The sequence below is a fragment of the Bos grunniens genome, chromosome 20 (assembly GCF_055505025.1).
Source record: "Bos grunniens cultivar Pamir isolate PY7600 chromosome 20, Bosgru_T2T1.0, whole genome shotgun sequence".
NCBI lineage: Eukaryota > Metazoa > Chordata > Mammalia > Artiodactyla > Bovidae > Bos > Bos grunniens.
In genome coordinates, this window is record NC_141184.1 from 8,905,553 (window position 1) to 8,923,224 (window position 17,672).

The following is a 17,672-nucleotide window of genomic DNA, read 5'->3' on the forward strand; positions in this document are numbered from 1 at the left end:
GGAAACACTATCAAGAAACAGTCAATATTAAAGCTTTAATGAATGTATAATTTACATCTATTCCTGGCTTTTGGATTTTAAAGTTCCCGTCCGTGTCTTCAAACTTCCACCCCCCCCCCACAGCTTCCTGGATGATAGAAGTTTCCGAAGGCCGTTGCTTCCAGAAGGTACTGTCTGGCGTTAAACTAGTCTCAAGTGAGAAATAGGTCTCGGGCGGCCTGCACTGCGCCTGCGCGAGCTCTTGCGCCCTCCCGCGAGAGGAAGGCGGGCTCTGGGTTCCGGCGTGGTCTCCGCTGGTTGAGGGAGTGTAACTCTTGCTGCCGCATCATGGCTTCCGTGGGGACCCTCGCCTTCGATGAATATGGCCGTCCTTTCCTCATCATCAAGGATCAGGACCGCAAGTCTCGTCTTATGGGACTTGAGGCCCTCAAGGTAACGGGCCCGGGACGCACTGGCGGTGGGATGATGGGTGGCGGCCGAAGCCGGTGGTTCTGCGCCTGCGCAATGTCTGAGGGGTTCTGCCATGTGCTCCGGGGGGAGCTTGAGGGAGCCCCCTCTGGTCTCCAGTCCCTCGCCCCGCGCCCGGGAAAAATCGACGTATAAGCCTTTAGTCTCATTTGGGGGTTCAGGTGTCCCGCGGGCGCTCTTCAGAGTTGGGTGGGGAGGCTTGAATTCTCAGGCGGTGAAGGCGCGTCCCCACTGGTTTCTCCAACCTGCAGGCATTCCAAACAGTGTTTTCGTCAGTAGGATGCAGGGGGGTGTTCTCAGGTCACCTGGCCGGTTAGGACGCTGTCGGTGTCCCTGCAACGACCTCAAAGGAAATGAGAGTCATTTTCGTCGTGGCGTCCTAAAGGTTTAGCCATTGACAGCATAATTTCATTTTTGAGTTCCTTTATACATGGCGTGTTCTGGGTGTGGTCTCGTAAAAGTGAAAAACGTACACTTTTAAGGAAGAAAATACAACTGTAAGAGTGAAAAGTGGTCACCAGTAACCGTAGTACAAGGCAGTGTGTGACCTGAATCACCAGCTTTGGGAGGGCGTGCGTGCTGGTAAAAAGTCAGAGAGGGTCCTTAATACTTTGGGTAGAGGATTGGCTGTCCCGGGATGGAGCACTGTGGTGAACGGGAGAGAGCCAGCTGCTAGGGAGAGGAACAGCAAAAGCAGGAGAACGCGTGGTACCTTGGAGGAGGAGGCAGAGTCTGGTTTTAGCAACATAGTCTAAGTTGCAGGGGTTCACACAGGTGGAAGTTCTTGAGTGCCTTGACATGACCATGTTATCCTCAGGGATGGGAGGGAGCCCGTTGAAGGGCGTTTGGACAGAATAACAATTTAAGTAGAACTGTACCTGAGGAGGTGGCATTTGGGGTGGAATCCATGAAGTTGGTGTGTATGACCGTGTCATCAGGTCTGAGGTGTCCCTTAGTGTCTTGAGGTTTTACTTAAATTAAGCGCTACAGGTCTGTCCTGGGCTGTTTGACTTAGGGCGAGTTACACCTCCTTTCCCAGTGAGGGCAATACATCCCTGTCAAGCGGAGGACAAGAATTAAATGGGGTAACTTAAGTGGTCACCCAGCCTTTGACCAGTGGTAGGTACTCAAGCCACTTGCGTTACGTGTTCAGTTCTGTTTTTCATGGGAAGCAACCAGCAGAGAAACTAACACCCAATATATGCACCCAAAATGCCAGTATAACAGAAGCCACAGGTGGTTTTGCCTCTGCCACATCTTTGTGATCCTCGGTCTCTTGAGACAGGTCTTAGAGAGAAATGTGGCCCCAGAGCTAGTAAAGAACAGGACCAGGGTTCATACCCGCCTTGCCTGACTCTGCAGCCAGTGGTCTAAAGCCTGCTCCGCGGCCTTGGGGGCTGATCCTGCTTTGTTGTGGGGTCTGTCCTGTACAGGATGCATAGCAGCACCTGGCCTCCACCCTCTGCAGTCCCCTCCCTGATTGTGATAACCAGGGATGTCTCCAGGCATTGCCACATGTCACCTGGGGGCACATTGGCCCCTGGTTAAGAACCCCCTGTTTGCGGTCATTATTGTTTACATATTTCATCATGTAGACCTATCAGTCAAAGGTGTATTTTAAGAATAACCAGTATTTTTACAAACCTAGTGAACTTTGTGTCTCGTTAACCTGTGAGACGGGGTGACAAGGGAAGGCTGCACAGAACATTGCATTTGAACTGCTTTGTAAACTGGTCAGGATTTAATGAGCGGAGGTCTTCAGTGCATCAATGCTTCAGGGGTCAGAGGGCATGTTGGGGAGCAGGCCTTGGCCGCCCTCACTGGCACAGAGCGAGGTCTCAGACTTTGAAGAAAACCTGGAGCTTACAGACCTGAGAGTCGGAGTACTGGTGACTCATTTAAGGGCAGGGGACTGAGGAAAACAACACATTCAGAAAAATGGATGGCTTGGCTGGATGGAGGATGAATGTGAAGGATTGGTGAATGAGAGACCTTGGAAATCTCTATGGTGTAGTGGATCAGTTAGGTCGTTGACGGCAGGAATAGGAAGGCAGGAAACGAAGTATTTGGAGGGAATATGAGCATAATTATGTACGGAAAGGGAAAAGGATGCATTTGGGCTTTTGTTATTTTCAGGATTGACCCCCTTGGTGGGCGATTCTTGGTTGTGGGTTGTGTACTGACTGGACCTTTAGGGAGAGGAGTGTGCAGTAAACCATGGTGTGACAGTTCAGGGTGTTGTATGTTGACGGCTGGACTCCTCACGTGGAGTTAGCTTCGTACGGTCCTGCACGGCCTCTCAGGTCAGACTGTCCCTGCTCTTGGCTATAAAACGGGCCCGGAGAACCTGCCTCATTAGATGTGTTAAGGGTTATAGAGAGAACACAGAGCACTTGGTTCTGCTGTTTTACACAAGAATTGTCTTCTAACACTAGGAGTTGTGCAGTTTTCACAGGTAGATGTGGACCTGTCTGCTGCCTTTTCTAGAGAATAGAAGCTGTGTCATAAGTGAGTTTTACAGCCATTAGTTATATGTTGTTAACTTAAAATTATGTCTAACTTGAATATTGGTTTTTTCTTTTTCATTTAGTCTCATATAATGGCAGCAAAGGCTGTAGCAAATACAATGAAAACATCGCTTGGACCAAATGGTAAGAGACTTAACATTCTGTGTTTTTCAGGAAAGTTGTATAACATAAAATAGTCAATTCAACCTGTTTACAGAAAGTTAGGAGACAGAGGGGGGCGTCCTCCCCCTAATATGGTCAGATGTTTAGGGTGTGTCCCAGACCTTCAGCACAGTTAAAGTCATCATGCTACATCCAAATTTAGGTCGGGTGTTTTTTCCACTTAACATAATTTCATTAGCATTTTCCAAATCATAGCTATTGTCTTTTGCAACGTTGTATTTTGTGATATTACATTTAGTGATGCTCCATAATTATTATTATTTTTTTTGCAACTTCTCTGGTTTTAGACATCATTAAATTGTCCCAATGTTTTGCTTTAAATTAGCCAATCTAAAAAGGTATTCATGGAGATATTCCTTCATGTATGTTGAATTATTTGTAATAAGCTCATAGATAGGTACTGGGTCAAGAAGTCAGGGTAACTGTTTTATAGATTTAGTGTAGGTTCTTTTTTTTTTTTTTTACCCTCCTTTTAAACACGGTTGTCTCTTAGGGCTTGATAAGATGATGGTGGATAAAGATGGTGATGTGACCGTGACCAATGACGGCGCCACCATCTTAAGCATGATGGACGTTGACCACCAGATCGCCAAGCTGATGGTTGAACTGTCCAAATCACAGGATGATGAGATCGGAGATGGAACCACAGGAGTGGTTGGTAAGAAAAGGCAAAATGTGCTTTCTCATTTGAGAGGAGTTATTTAGCATTAAGGGCTTTCTTGGTTGCTCAGACATTAAAGAATCCACCTGCAGTTCAGAAGACCCGGATTTGATCCTTGGATCGGGAAGATCCCCTGAGAAAGAGAATGGCTACCCAATCCAGTATTCGTGCCTGGAGAATTCCATGGGCAGAGGAGCCTGATGGGCTACAGTCTGTGGGCTCGCAAAGAATGTTACAAGCCTAACACACTTGCTGAATGTTTATTCTGAATGTTTATTATTCATGGGGAAACAGTGTGACAAATCCATGTGGAAGGACATGATACAAGACAAATGGCCCAGGCGCTTCAAAAGGGTCAATATAAAAGAACAGGAAGGGGGTGGGGAGTCGAGTTAGGCAGCTCAAGTAGATTCAGGGAGCTCAAGAGAAGCGACAGCAGCTCTAATATGTGAAACCTGGGTGGGTGCCAGATTTTTTTCCCAGCTCTGAAGGATGTTTGGGACATGTGGGGTCATTTGTGGGTCGTGTATTAGTATCTTACCAATGTCAAGATTTCCTGAGTGTGACAGTTTTGTTACAGCAATGGAGGAAACTGTGCCTGTCCTTAGGAGCTGAATGTTAAAATATTCAGGAGTGACATGTCTGATTTTTGCAACTAATTTTCAAATCGTTGAACAGAAAAAGCAAGCGTACGTAAAGAAAACAAATGCAACAAAATATTAATAAGTAAACTAGTATTTATTATATTACTCTTGAAATTTGTTTTCAATGTTTGAAATTTTTTTAAGTTTGGGAGGATTGATGAGATGAATATCTTCAGTGTTATTTTTTCTGCATTTGAAATTTGAATTAATTTATTCAGCAAATATCTTATACATTCATTGGGAACCAAACACTGTTCTGAATGTACTTGGAGTGCAGCAGCATTCAAACTTATTTTTGTGATGTTAAAATGAGAGGGGAAGGCAACAGGTTGTGGGAGGGATAGTAAACAAATTCTATTTAATACTGTATAATGCCAGCATAAATTTCACTGAATAGAAATCCTTGGCCTAGGAAACAGGAAGTTTTTTTCCCTTATAAAAATGTTTGTGTTACGTTCTTTGCGTCCTGTACGTCACTGAGAGTTGAGCACCTATCTGTGAGGGGTACCTGTTAGAACCAAAACACGAGGCTCCCATTTTTAGGGATGGCCTCCACCTCTGAGACCCTTTCAGCTTAAATCTGGAGCCTTGGTGTTCCCAGCGCAGCACCTCATGTGTTTGAGTTCCAGCGGGTCCCTGAGCCGGGTGTGCTGTCTCGTCCACAGTGCTGGCTGGCGCCCTGTTGGAAGAGGCTGAGCAGCTGCTGGACCGCGGCATTCACCCCATCAGGATCGCCGACGGCTACGAGCAGGCCGCCCGCATCGCTATCGAGCACCTGGACAAGATCAGCGACAGTGTCCTTGTCGACATGAAGAACACTGAGCCCCTGATCCAGACGGCGAAGACCACGCTGGGCTCCAAAGTGTGCGTGTGCAGTGCGGGGCCGCGGGGCACGTCCGTGCGGGAGGCAGTGCTTGTGTGCTGGGTCTTAAAGGCAGCAGAATTACCACGGTGGCTTCATACCAATTTAATGAGCTCCCTTCTGGTTTTGTTACTCGGGTTTACTTTCTCTTTACTGCAGATATAAACATAGGCATTTTGTGGTTTTGTTAGAGGCTGGATTTCCAGGTTTGGTTAAGTCCCCTTGATAGTTTTTGTAAGCTATACAGTTCTTTATTTCTCAGGATAGGCTAGGGTGGTAGGTCTTACGAGTGGGAAGTACCCATTTTTTCTAACAGTTTTCACCATTTCTTTACTAGGAAGCATTTTAATGGAGAGGTTCTTCTCCTTATTCATTCAACAAGGAACAAATAATCCAGAATTTTAGTTGAGTATGACGGGGCAGGCTTGAAATTGTCTTAAACTGGCTGTTGCTAACATTTACATAGTGCTCATTACTTGCCAGGCCTAGAGCTGAGTCTTGGGGACACAAGACAGCTCTTGTCCCCTGGAGACTCAGCCATGGGACACACTCACCTTGAACAACAGTGGAGACTTAGGGGCTCTTGTTAAAATGTAGTATAAAAACCTAATGTAAGGTACCTTATTGCACGGTTTGTCTTCAGTTGAGTTCAGTTCAGTCGCTCAGTTGTGTCCGACTCTTCGTGACCCCATGAATCTCGAAGCACGCAGGCCTCCCTGTCCATCACCAATTCCCGGAGTTCACCCAGACTCACGTCCATCGAGTCAGTGATGCCATCCAGCCATCTCATCCTCTGTCGTCCCCTTCTCCTCTTGCCCCCAATCCCTCCTAGCATCAGAGTCTTTTCCAATGAGTCAACTCTTCACATGACGTGGCCAAAGTACTGGAGTTTCAGCTTTAGCATCATTCGATCTTCAGAATGGACTGGTTGGATCTCCTTGCACTCCAAGGGACTCTCAAGAGTCTTCTCCAACACCACAGTTCAAAAGCATCAATTCTTTGGCACTCAGCCTTCTTCACAGTCCAACTCTCACATCCATACATGACCACAGGAAAAACCATAGCCTTGACTAGACGAACCTTTGTTGGCAAAGTAATGTCTCTGCTTTTGAATATGCTATCTAGGTTGGTCATAACTTTCCTTCCAAGGAGTAAGCGTCTTTTAATTTCATGGCTGCAGTCACCATCTGCAGTGATTTTGGAGCCCAGAAAAATAAAGTCTGACACTGTTTCCACTGTTTCCCCATCTATTTCCCATGAAGTGATGGGACCACATGCCATAATCTTAGTTTTTTGAATGTTGAGCTTTAAGCCAACTTTTTCACTCTCCACTTTCACTTTCATCAAGAGGCTTTTGAGTTCCTCTTCACTTTCTGCCATAAGGGTGGTGTCATCTGCATATCTGAGGTTATTGATATTTCTCCCAGCCATCTTGATTCCAGCTTGTGTTTCTTCCAGCCCAGTGTTTCTTATGATGTACTCTGCATATAAGTTAAATAAGCAGGGTGACAATATACAGCCTTGACATACTCCTTTTCCTATTTGGAACCAGTCTCTTGTTCCATGTCCAGTTCTAACTGTTGCTTCTTGACCTGCATAGAAATTTCTCAAGAGGCAGGTCAGGTGGTCTGGTATTCCCATCTCTTTCAGAATTTTCCACAGTTTATTGTGATCCACACAGTCAAAGGCTTTGGCATAGTCAATAAAGCAGAAATAGATGTTTTTCTGGAACTCTCTTGCTTTTTCCATGATCCAGCGGATGTTGGCAATTTGATCTCTGGTTCCTCTGCCTTTTCTAAAACCAGCTAGAACATCTGGAAGTTCACGGTTCACATATTGCTGAAACCTGGCTTGGAGAATTTTGAGCATTACTTTACTAGCATGTGAGATGAGTGTAGTTGTGCGGTAGTTTGAGCATTCTTTGGCATTGCCTTTCTTTAGGATTGGAATGCAAACTGACCTTCTCCAGTCCTGTGGCCAATGCTGAGTTTTCCAAATTTGCTGGCATATTGAGTGCAGCACTTTCACAGGATCATCTTTCAGGATTTAGAATAGCTCAACTGGAATTCCATCACCTCCACTAGCTTTGTTCGTAGTGATGCTTTCTAAGGCCCACTTGACTTCACATTCCAGGATGTCTGGCTCTGGGTCAGTGACCACACCATCGTGATTATCTGGGTCATGAAGCTCTTTTTTGTACAGTTATTCTGTGTATTCTTTCCACCTCTTAATATCTTCTGCTTCTGTTAGGTCCATACCATTTCTATCCTTTATCGAGCCCATCTTTGCATGAAATGTTCCCTTGGTATCTCTAATTTTCTTGAAGCGATCTCTAGTCTTTCCCATTCTGTTGTTTTCCTCTATTTCTTTGCATTGATCACTGAGGAAGGCTTTCTTATCTCTGGCTATTCTTTGGAACTCTGCATTCAGATGTTTGTATCTTTCCTTTTCTCCTTTGCTTTTTGCTTCTCTTCTTTTCACAGCTATTTGTAAAGCCTCCCCAGACAGCCATTTTGCTTTTTTGCATTTCTTTTCCATGGGGATGGTCTTGATCCCTGTCTCCTGTACAATGTCACGAACCTCATTCCATAGTTCATCAGGCACTCTCTCAGATCTAGGCCCTTAAATCTATTTCTCACTTCCACTGTATAATCATAAGGGATTTGATTTAGGTCATACCTGAATGGTCTAGTGGTTTTCCCTACTTTCTTCAATTTAAGTCTGAATTTGGTAATAAGGAGTTCATGATCTGAGCCACAGTTCAGCTCCTGGTCTTGTTTTTGTTGACTGTATAGAGCTTCTCCTTCTTTGCCCGCAAAGAATATAATCAGTCTGATTTCAGTGTTGACCATCTGGTGATGTCTATGTGTAGAGTCTTCTCTTGTGTTGTTGGAAGAGGGTGTTTGCTATGACCAGTGCATTTTCTTGGCAAAACTCTTAAGTCTTTGCCCTGCTTCATTCTATATTCCTAGGCCAAATTTGCCTGTTACTCCAGGTGTTTCTTGACTTCCTACTTTTGCATTCCAGTCCCCTATAATGAAAAGGACATCTTTTTTGGGTGTTAGTTCTAAAAGGTCTTGTAGGTCTTCATAGAACCATTCAACTTCAGCTTCTTCAGCGTTACTGGTTGGGGCATAGACTTGGATTACTGTGATACTGAATGGTTTGCCTTGGAAACGAACAAAGATCATTCTGTCATTTTTGAGATTGTATCCAAGTACTGCATTTTGGACTCTTTTGTTGACCATGATGGCTACTCCATTTCTTCTGAGGGATTCCTGCCACAGTAGTAGATATAATGGTCATCTGAGTTAAATTCACCCATCCAGTCCATTTTAGGTTTGTCTTAATCCGCATCAATTCAGGAAGTATTTAAATTTGTGCCCTAAAGGATGACATGGGCTCAACTGAGAGGACAAGGCAAGTGCAGCAGAGACGCCTGCTTCCTTCTGTCCTCCATGGTGCCAGCTGTCCCCTTGTCGCAGGTCTGAGCCGAGACCACTCCTCGGCAGGGTTGACTGCCCGGGGTGGCCTTTATTGCAAGTACAGCACTCTGGTTCTCCTGGAAAGAAGGCGTTACCCTTTCTTGAAATGCACACATTCTGTGTTACTGCTTTCTAGGTTGACTCAGCTTTATTTGCAAGTCTTTAGAAAACTCAGGTATGCGTAGATCTTTTCTATAGACGTTCAAATGGACCAACAAGGGCCTGATACACTCAATAAAGGTGAAACATTGTTGGTCAGTTACTTAGGACACACAAGATTTGTGGTTTCTTGGCTGTCTTTTCCAGGTAACTTAGGATTCCAGGCACTGTATTTGGAGGGCTACAGTTGCCTTGTGGTTTTTTCAGAATCAGATGTGAAATTATCAAGCAGTCTCTTCAAATGTTAAGTGGTGCACTTCCCATAGATAAGATTGGCTTCTCCTCGGTGGGTTCATCTCTTTCCTATTCTGTTCTGGCTTGAAAGTGTTAGTGGTATTACAAAGTAGTGGTCTTGGTAAATTTTTGGTTCTTGGCGTACGTTAGTGGTCTCTTCATGTACGTTCATAATGGAAGAAAATAGTACATTTCAGTTATTAACAATTTTTTTCCCATCCCAGTTTATGATTCCCTTTGGGATCCCTGGACCCAGGTAAAGCGACCCTTCCCAGACTGTTGAAAGTACAGGTAGTGGTTACATTCTTCCCTGGGGACCCTGAACATGGTTAGTTCTGTAACATACCTGTGGGTCACACTGTCGTGTCATCTGAGTTTTGCAGCACGTGTTCTTTCTGGCTGCAGTCACTGTTGAGTAGACATGAAAGGTCAGTGTTGTGTCCCCCCTCAGGGTTAACAGCTGTCACCGGCAAATGGCCGAGATCGCCGTGAACGCCGTCCTCACCGTGGCCGACATGCAGCGCAGGGACGTTGACTTCGAGCTCATCAAGGTAGAAGGCAAGGTGGGCGGGCGGCTGGAGGACACCAAGCTGATCAAGGGCGTGATCGTGGACAAGGACTTCAGTCACCCGCAGATGCCCAAGGTGAGCCGTGCCTCCATGGCATCGGGCTTTTCCCTCTTGAGCCCTCCACGTAGTTCATACGTTTCTGTCTCTTCCTGCAGCAAGTGGAAGATGCTAAGATTGCAATCCTCACGTGTCCATTTGAGCCACCGAAACCAAAGACGAAGCATAAGCTGGATGTGACATCTGTGGAAGATTTTAAAGCCCTTCAGAAGTACGAAAAGGAGAAGTTTGAAGAGATGATCCGGCAGGTGGGCCTTAAGACGGCTCCTAGTGAGATTTAAACTAACTAGAGCTGACAGAACATAGCCACTTGTGTATTTCTTTCTCTTTTCTGTACTTTGATGCTCCCACCTACACACCCAACTATGTTTCTCGCCTTGGTTTCAACCTTTTTTCCAATAGAAGAACACAAAAAATACTTTTGTTAACGTGATTGTGGCATTTCTTTCCCAGATTAAAGAAACTGGTGCTAACCTAGCTATTTGCCAGTGGGGCTTTGACGATGAAGCGAATCATTTACTTCTCCAGAATGACCTGCCGGCGGTTCGCTGGGTCGGAGGACCTGAAATTGAGGTAGGAGGCTACCTGCAAGGAGACTGCATGCAGGGCTTGAGCTCACGGAGCATCTCTGCTCAAAGCCCTTGTGACCTCGCTGTGCTGTGGTTCCCACACTGTGCTGAGGCTCCACAGACCAGAGGCTGAGTCGCAAGGGGGGGAAATGCTAAAATCTTTCTTGCTGTTTGTGCACGTGTTTGCAGTGTTCCATGGCATTTTCAGGTGCTTTCCTTTCTCACTGCTGTCTGGTTGGCCTTCTGAAGTGGCAGGCTGGTTGTGCACTTCTGTGTCAGCCTCATAAACATTCAGAGCTGCCCAGACATGGTCTGTGGCCCCGCAGACACGGCCTAGTTGGTCCTCATGGGCGCGGGAGGGGAAGGGGGAGAGCTGAGAGTGTGTTCAGGGTCATAGTGGCAGGTCGCCCGCTCTTCAGAACCTTGTTCCCTAAGCAAGGCGTTGGGCTGGACCTTGATTCTTAGGCTGCACTGGACATTGGTTCTAGGGAGCATGGCGGTCGTGGGTTACGTTTGGCTCATCTGTGTTCTGGTGTTGAGAGTTCCCTGCTCACCACGCTGGTCTTTCCATTCCTCCCGTCAGTTGATCGCCATCGCCACAGGTGGCCGCATCGTCCCTCGGTTCTCCGAGCTCACAGCTGAGAAGCTGGGCTTTGCGGGTCTTGTGAAAGAGATCTCGTTTGGGACCACCAAAGACAAGATGCTGGTCATCGAGCAGTGTAAGAACTCCAGAGCCGTCACCATTTTCATCAGAGGAGGAAATAAGATGGTAAGGACTCACTTACTTGTCCTGCATTTTTTCTGATTCTGGAATGTGATTGGGCTTTTCACATAATGTATTTAGCTGGGACACTTGAAGAAGGACAGGGTCATCTTTCTTGGAGAAGCAGGGACACCTCGGGAATCCCCTAGCAGTCCAGTGTTACGACTCTGCTCTTGCACTGCTAGGGCTTGGACTCGATCTCTGGTCAGGGAACTAAGATCCCTCGAGCCATGCAGTGCGGGCCTCTCCCCCACCGGCCCGCCCCCCCCCCCCCCCAAATAAAAACCAAGGTCGCGTCACAGTGTAAAACCCTGAAGACCACGTTGCACTGTTGGGCCCACAGGACACACTTGCCTTTCCTCAGTCTCAGGTAGAAACCGGGACCTGAGAGAGCATGGGTGTGCTCTCCACTCCCCAGGGATGGGCTTCTGGCGCATCACGATGAGTAAGACTCATTGTAAGACTGTTGCTTTGTTGTTTTTGTTTGACCCCCTTCACTTGGTCATATGTCCTGGAGTGCGTCCTAGGCTGCCCGGTATTGTGGGAGTTTTTCCCCTAAGTACGTTATAGGGAGGAAAAGTAGAATGAAGATAGAACCATTAACTTGGGCAGCGTTGCTTTCCCAGATCATCGAGGAGGCCAAGCGTTCCCTTCACGACGCTCTCTGTGTCATCCGCAACCTCATCCGGGACAACCGCGTGGTGTATGGCGGGGGCGCCGCGGAGATCTCCTGCGCCCTGGCGGTCAGCCAGGAGGCCGACAAGGTGAGGCCTCTGACCTCGGTGTGTGACTGACCGCATGGTGTGTGGCGGGGGCTGGACTCCGGGCCTTTGATCTGAGCTGATCCTTGTGCCTGAGGATGTGGATGTGGGTTACCACAGGCCAGCGTGTGTCAGCCTTTTTCACACTGCAGCCTTGGCACAGATCTCTGCACGCTTAGTGTTACCTGGAATTGAGAATTGCTTAGACGTTGTAACTAAAGGTGCGGCGGGAAGACTGGCTTTCTTGACTCCTGACGTGTACTTTCTGCGTTCTCGCCCTGTAGCGGCACTCGTGACAGCCTGTTCTGAGGACTCGTCCTGAGTTAGCTTGTCCAAGGGTGTCATTCTGTAATGTCCCCAAAGAGCTGCTGGGGGTGCTGTCAAGTATGCTGACGTAACCCTGTGCCCTCGCAGTGCCCGACCCTGGAGCAGTATGCCATGCGCGCCTTCGCCGACGCACTGGAGGTCATCCCCATGGCGCTGGCCGAGAACAGCGGCATGAACCCCATCCAGACCATGACCGAGGTCCGGGCCAGACAAGTGAAGGAGGTGAACCCCGCCCTTGGGATCGACTGTCTGCACAAGGGGACCAATGGTGAGGCGCTGGGCGCGGTCTGACCTAAGCTGGGGAATTACTTGCCGCATAGCGTGTACCGTGAACTGGTCCTGGCTTTTTAAATTTTTGAACACGCTTTGGGTACCCAGGTCCTGAATTTTAGTGTTTGATATAATTACCTGGGGAATTGTTAGGATGCTGGTCTTAGCAAGCTACGACAAAAAACTGCAGTGCAGTATTTATTCCAAAGGTGATTTCCAGTGTAGAAAATCATTCCCATCTCATTTCTTTTACATAAATGTCTGTCAGTGTGGGTTCTGAATGTCCTATAAAACAGCTCTGAAATTGATTTCAGTTTACCGCTGATCTGTGGGCGCGTCCCGTAAATCACAGGGTGTTTTATAAACGGAGTGTGTGCTGTGCTTCTGTAGCACGTCTGTCACTCATCGCTGAAAAGGGCGCAGCCCTAGCATGTGAGATGGGGGTCTGGTGAATCCCCAGATCATACTAGTTGGGCCATCTCTGGGGTTCGGTCTCAATCCTGACCACAGAATCCGATGGCTTATTTTTTTACTCAGAACTACAGGTGTATTCTGGATTTTAGGTTAACAACCTGAGGATTTAGTAACAGCAGCAATTTCTTGTCAGACAATTTACATTGCTTTAACTTGAATGTCTGGGTTTTTGCTGAAGGAACTTTACATATCAGGCACCGTCTAATCTCACTTACTTCGGGCTTACTAACTGACAGCGAAGGGAACTTTGTGGGGTGAGAAGTCACTGAATGATTCCCTCTTTAGCAAGTCACTGAGAAACTCACCCTGTCATTGAAGAGGGCGCCCTGTCCTCCACAGTGCTCCAGTAACCAGGCCCACATTCCAGAACGTCCTGGGAAGTAATGAAATTGTATTCTTCTGAAAACATAACCGAGACTAGTGGCTTTCAAAGTTGGATGTCTTTTAAGTTTTACTCTGATTCATAAATGGGAACAAGGTATTAATAATAACGGGCTTCCCTGGTGGCTCAAACAGAAAACCTGGGTTCAATCCCTGGGTTGGGAACATTCCCTGGAGGGAGGGTATGGCTGCCTACTCCATTATTCTTGCCTGGAGAATCACCAGGGACAGAGGAGCCTGGCGGGTTACAGTCCGTGGGGTCCCAAAGAGTCGGACACGACTGAGCGACTTTCACTTTCCATTAATGATAGGAGTATGCTGTTTTAGAATGATACGTTTGTATGCTGTTTGAGAAGAATGAATTTGTGTTTTTCAGATATGAAACATCAACACGTCATAGAAACTTTGATCGGCAAAAAGCAACAGATCTCTCTTGCAACACAAATGGTTAGAATGATTTTGAAGATTGACGACATCCGTAAGCCTGGAGAATCTGAAGAGTAAAGAATTTAGAGTAAAATGAGGAGTAAGATCCACTACTGTGACTAAATAAATGGGTGTCTTGTGCTGCATCTACAGCTATTTATTGTTACGTCCCGTATCAGACACTGTAGTAGATGCTGTGACAACAGTAGCTGTTTGGTAACCATAGTTTCACTTGTTCAGAGACATGAAAGTGTAGAGGTATGGTCTTACAAGGTTTTGTATTTGTTATATTAAAGGGAACTCTAAACAGCCTTTATATTCTGCTATTTAAGTTAAACATTCACTATAACATTCATCAAATGCCTTAATTGAAGGGGTTTGAGTTAAAATTTTTTTTTTAATGTAGGACTTGTTTTTAACAGTTTTAAACGTTTGGGTTTGTTCTCAAGATTTACTTTAACATTGAGGAATATGGGCTTGGTCCTATTAAATTTATTTAAGTGCTGCATCTGTCTAAGTGGGTGAATCTTTGTGGAGACCCTTCAGAGATGAGTATCCAGCACACGACTGTGGGCTGTGTTCTGTGCTGTTTGGTTATACTGACTGGGGTGTTCCCACAGTGCTGAGTAGACCAGCATTAATGGTGTGATCTTCACACCGCCCCCTGGCGTTATCCTGGCCTGGCTCCACCCAGAGCCCTGGCCAGCGTCATGCAGAGAAGGCCCGGGTGGGCACAGACTGGCGCCCCCTCAGGTGCTTAGAAGGTCATTCAGAAGCCAGTTGGGGTTTTCGCCAGGGAACAAAACAAGTGAAGGTTAGAGTGAAACAGAAACAAAGGGTCGAGTGGAAGGAAACACCTTGCGGTTGCCATGTGTGTAGGTTGGTATTGAATTAGTTCTACTCACTGGGGGTTTGATCCCTGGGTCTGGGAGATCCCCTGGAGGAGGAAATGGCAACCCACTCCATTCTCGCCTGGAGAATCCCCATGGACAGAGGAGCCTGGCGGGCCACGGTCCATGGAGTCAAGAAGCAAATCGACGTGACTTGGCAACTAAACGGTACTGGCTCACAGTGGCATAGCCCTTGGCAGAGGCCAGGCTGTGTTCCAAGCGCTTCACCTGTTACCACCCTGTGATGGAGAAAGGCTTCTTACTGTTCACATCTTACAAATGGCCTCACTGGCCAGCGTCTTCTGGCCAGCAGTCAGTGGAGTGGGGTCAGACCCTGGCCGACTTCTCTGGGGTCCCCTCTCCCCGTGCCTTTCTGCCCCCTGCTGGCTTGTGTTTGCTTTTCTAAAAGCATGCTGCTTAGAAGATGTGATGATGAAGTGCACTCTTGTGCCACCAGGGGAGAGGGTTTGGAGCCGTCAGTTTCTCCTGGGAACCTGGACCTGGCCCGTCTTAACTGTTGGGTTGTTGTGTTTGCTCCATGTTAATGCATTGGTGGTTTCATTAGGAAACTTAGCAGGGAGTGCTAACATCATTCTTCCTGGTGAATATACAACCTAGTACGTATCTCATCGTGAAATGGCCTCTGAAGTGGCTCGATTGTAATTTACTACCTATTGTGTGCAGCGTCAGAATGCACCGATTTCAAGTTTGGTTTCAGTGCAGACACAGACCCAGTCTGTCTTGACCTAGTTGTCTGGATGAGTTGATTTACAAGGCGGATTTCAGCCTGTGAAGAACATCCAGCAGCTTGCTTTGAACCAGAGTCTCTTATGTGAAGTGGTTTGTGGTTGAATGAAGACTAAACCACTCCTCAAAAGGGAACCACGGACGTTCTGGAGGGTTTTGGTTGAAAGAAACTACGTGGTTGATGAACAGACTCTTAGATGTGTTGCTCACATGCTTTTGATTCTTCCCAGGAAAAGCACCTCTTCTAGGTACCACATCGCCCTTTACCTTCCAGTTCCAAATGGCTTGTTTGCATCCCTTGTGCTTTGGCTGACCCCCATCTCATGCCTGAAGAAGGAGATGGCAACCCACTGCAATATTCTTGCCTGGAGAATTCCGTGGACAGACGAGCCTGGTGGGCTGCTGTCCGTGGGGTCGCACAGTGAGACACGACTGAAGCGACGTAGCATGCATGCATGCATAGGAGAAGGAGATGGCAACCCATTTCAGTGTTCTTGCCTAGAGAATCCCAGGGACAGAGGAGCCTGGTGGGCTGCCGTCTATGGGATCACACACAGTTGGACACCACTGAAGCAACTTAGCAGTAGCAGCAGCAACATCTCATCCGCTAAAGCCCTTGACCCTGAGGCCACATCCCCACACAGGACCCAACGCTGTCCTGTTGGTTCCCAGTTCTGCATTTCCAGCTTCATTCAGTGTCTCAGGGGTTGGAGGCAAGTTCGATATTGTTTTCTGGCCATGCCGCTCACCTTCTGGGATCTTAGTTCCCTGGCCAGGGATGGAGCCTGGGCCCCTGGCAGTGAAAGCAGAGTTCTAACCACTGGACCACCAAGGAAGTCCCTATTTGATGTTGGTTGAATGGCTCGATCTTTAACTACAAGCAATCACACAGAAATGGAGCTTCCCAGGAGACTCGGTGGTAAAGAAACTGCCTGCCAGTGCCGAAGATGTGGTTTTGATCCCTGGGTCAGGAAGATCTCCTGGAGAAAGAAATGGCCACCCACTCCAGTATGCTTGCCTGGAGAATCCCATGGACAGAGGAGCCTAGGGGGCTACAGTCCATGGGGTCACAAAGAGTTGGACATGACTGAGGGACTGAGCACGTGTTAGAAGCAGATAGCAGAACTTACTGTCTGTCGTCTGTAAAGAGAGACATTGAGGTTTGCAAAAGTGGGAAATAATGCTGCTACTCACTTTTTCATTTTGGAAAATATAAAATTACATTAACACATTGAATGCCAGTCAGTGTAACTGGCATAAACAAGCGGCAGGGGTTAGGGCATTTCGAAGGTCTTGATTTCCAGCTTCCATGCTCCCACCTAGTCTCACCCACCCACCCCCTTCCCTGTGGTAGGCAGGATTCTACACCAGGGTTCAGCCTGGTGGTGCAGTCAGTCAGACACTAATCCAGGTGCTGCTGCGAAGGGACTTTGCAAGTGGAATGAAGTACTAGCGGGCAGACCTTAGAAAGCTGATGTGGGTGGGCCCCATGCAACCACAGCAGAAGGTGGGGGCAGGTAGGTGCGAAGGACTGGAGCCCACCTGCTGGTCTTGAGATGCAGGGGCCACGTGCAGGCCCTGAAGGCTTCTAGGTCCTGAGGAAGGAAACGAGAGCTCAGTCCTAAGCCACAAGGAACAGCTGGCCCTTGAACAGCACAGGTTGGGGCACTGACCATCTATGCCGTTGAAAATGTGGGAAAAAATTACAGGCTGTCCGCCATGGGCTTGGTTCTGCATCTGAGCATTCAGCCAACATCAAACACGTAGTGTTGGGTTTACTATTGAGAAATCTCGTTTGCAAAATCTGCAAGAGGACCCATGCAGTTCAAGCCTGTTGTTGGAAGAGTCAACTGTATCTGGAAGCGGATCCTCCCCAGAGCCTGGCCAGCTAGCACCTGCACTTGGACCTCATGAGACCCAGAGTGGAGAAACCAACTGAGCCAACCTGGGCTGCCAGTCCACAGAACCGTGGGGTCATACATTTGTCCTTAAGCCACAGAGTTTGTGCTCGTCTGTCACACCAGCACTTTCTGGGCACCCGACCAGGGTCACACTTATGGATTCTTGTGGCCGGTGGGCCATGTAAGCAGCTCGGGCCCGTGAACAGAAAGAAGCGTCATTCCCAGGTCAAAGCACTGGCTCGCCACTCAGGGCCCTGTGGGGCGCTTTCCTCTGGGCACAGCCAGGGCCTTGCTCCAGGGCGGCCTCCAGCCTGGCCCCTTCCTGCCAGCAGCC

General features: G+C 47.6%; 1 protein-coding gene across 1 annotated transcript; it reads left to right on the plus strand.

Moving 5' to 3' along the window:
• Nucleotides 1–273: 273 nt before the first annotated feature.
• Nucleotides 274–13,946, plus strand: CCT5 (chaperonin containing TCP1 subunit 5). The gene is made up of 11 exons (XM_086361190.1): nucleotides 274–432; nucleotides 3,059–3,119; nucleotides 3,652–3,816; nucleotides 5,129–5,327; nucleotides 9,655–9,847; nucleotides 9,928–10,077; nucleotides 10,283–10,402; nucleotides 10,982–11,167; nucleotides 11,788–11,925; nucleotides 12,337–12,517; nucleotides 13,751–13,946. The coding sequence occupies exons 1-11, from the start codon at nucleotides 328–330 to the stop codon at nucleotides 13,876–13,878; spliced, it is 1,626 nt and encodes a 541-aa protein (XP_086217316.1). The 5' UTR covers nucleotides 274–327; the 3' UTR covers nucleotides 13,879–13,946.
• Nucleotides 13,947–17,672: the final 3,726 nt, after the last annotated feature.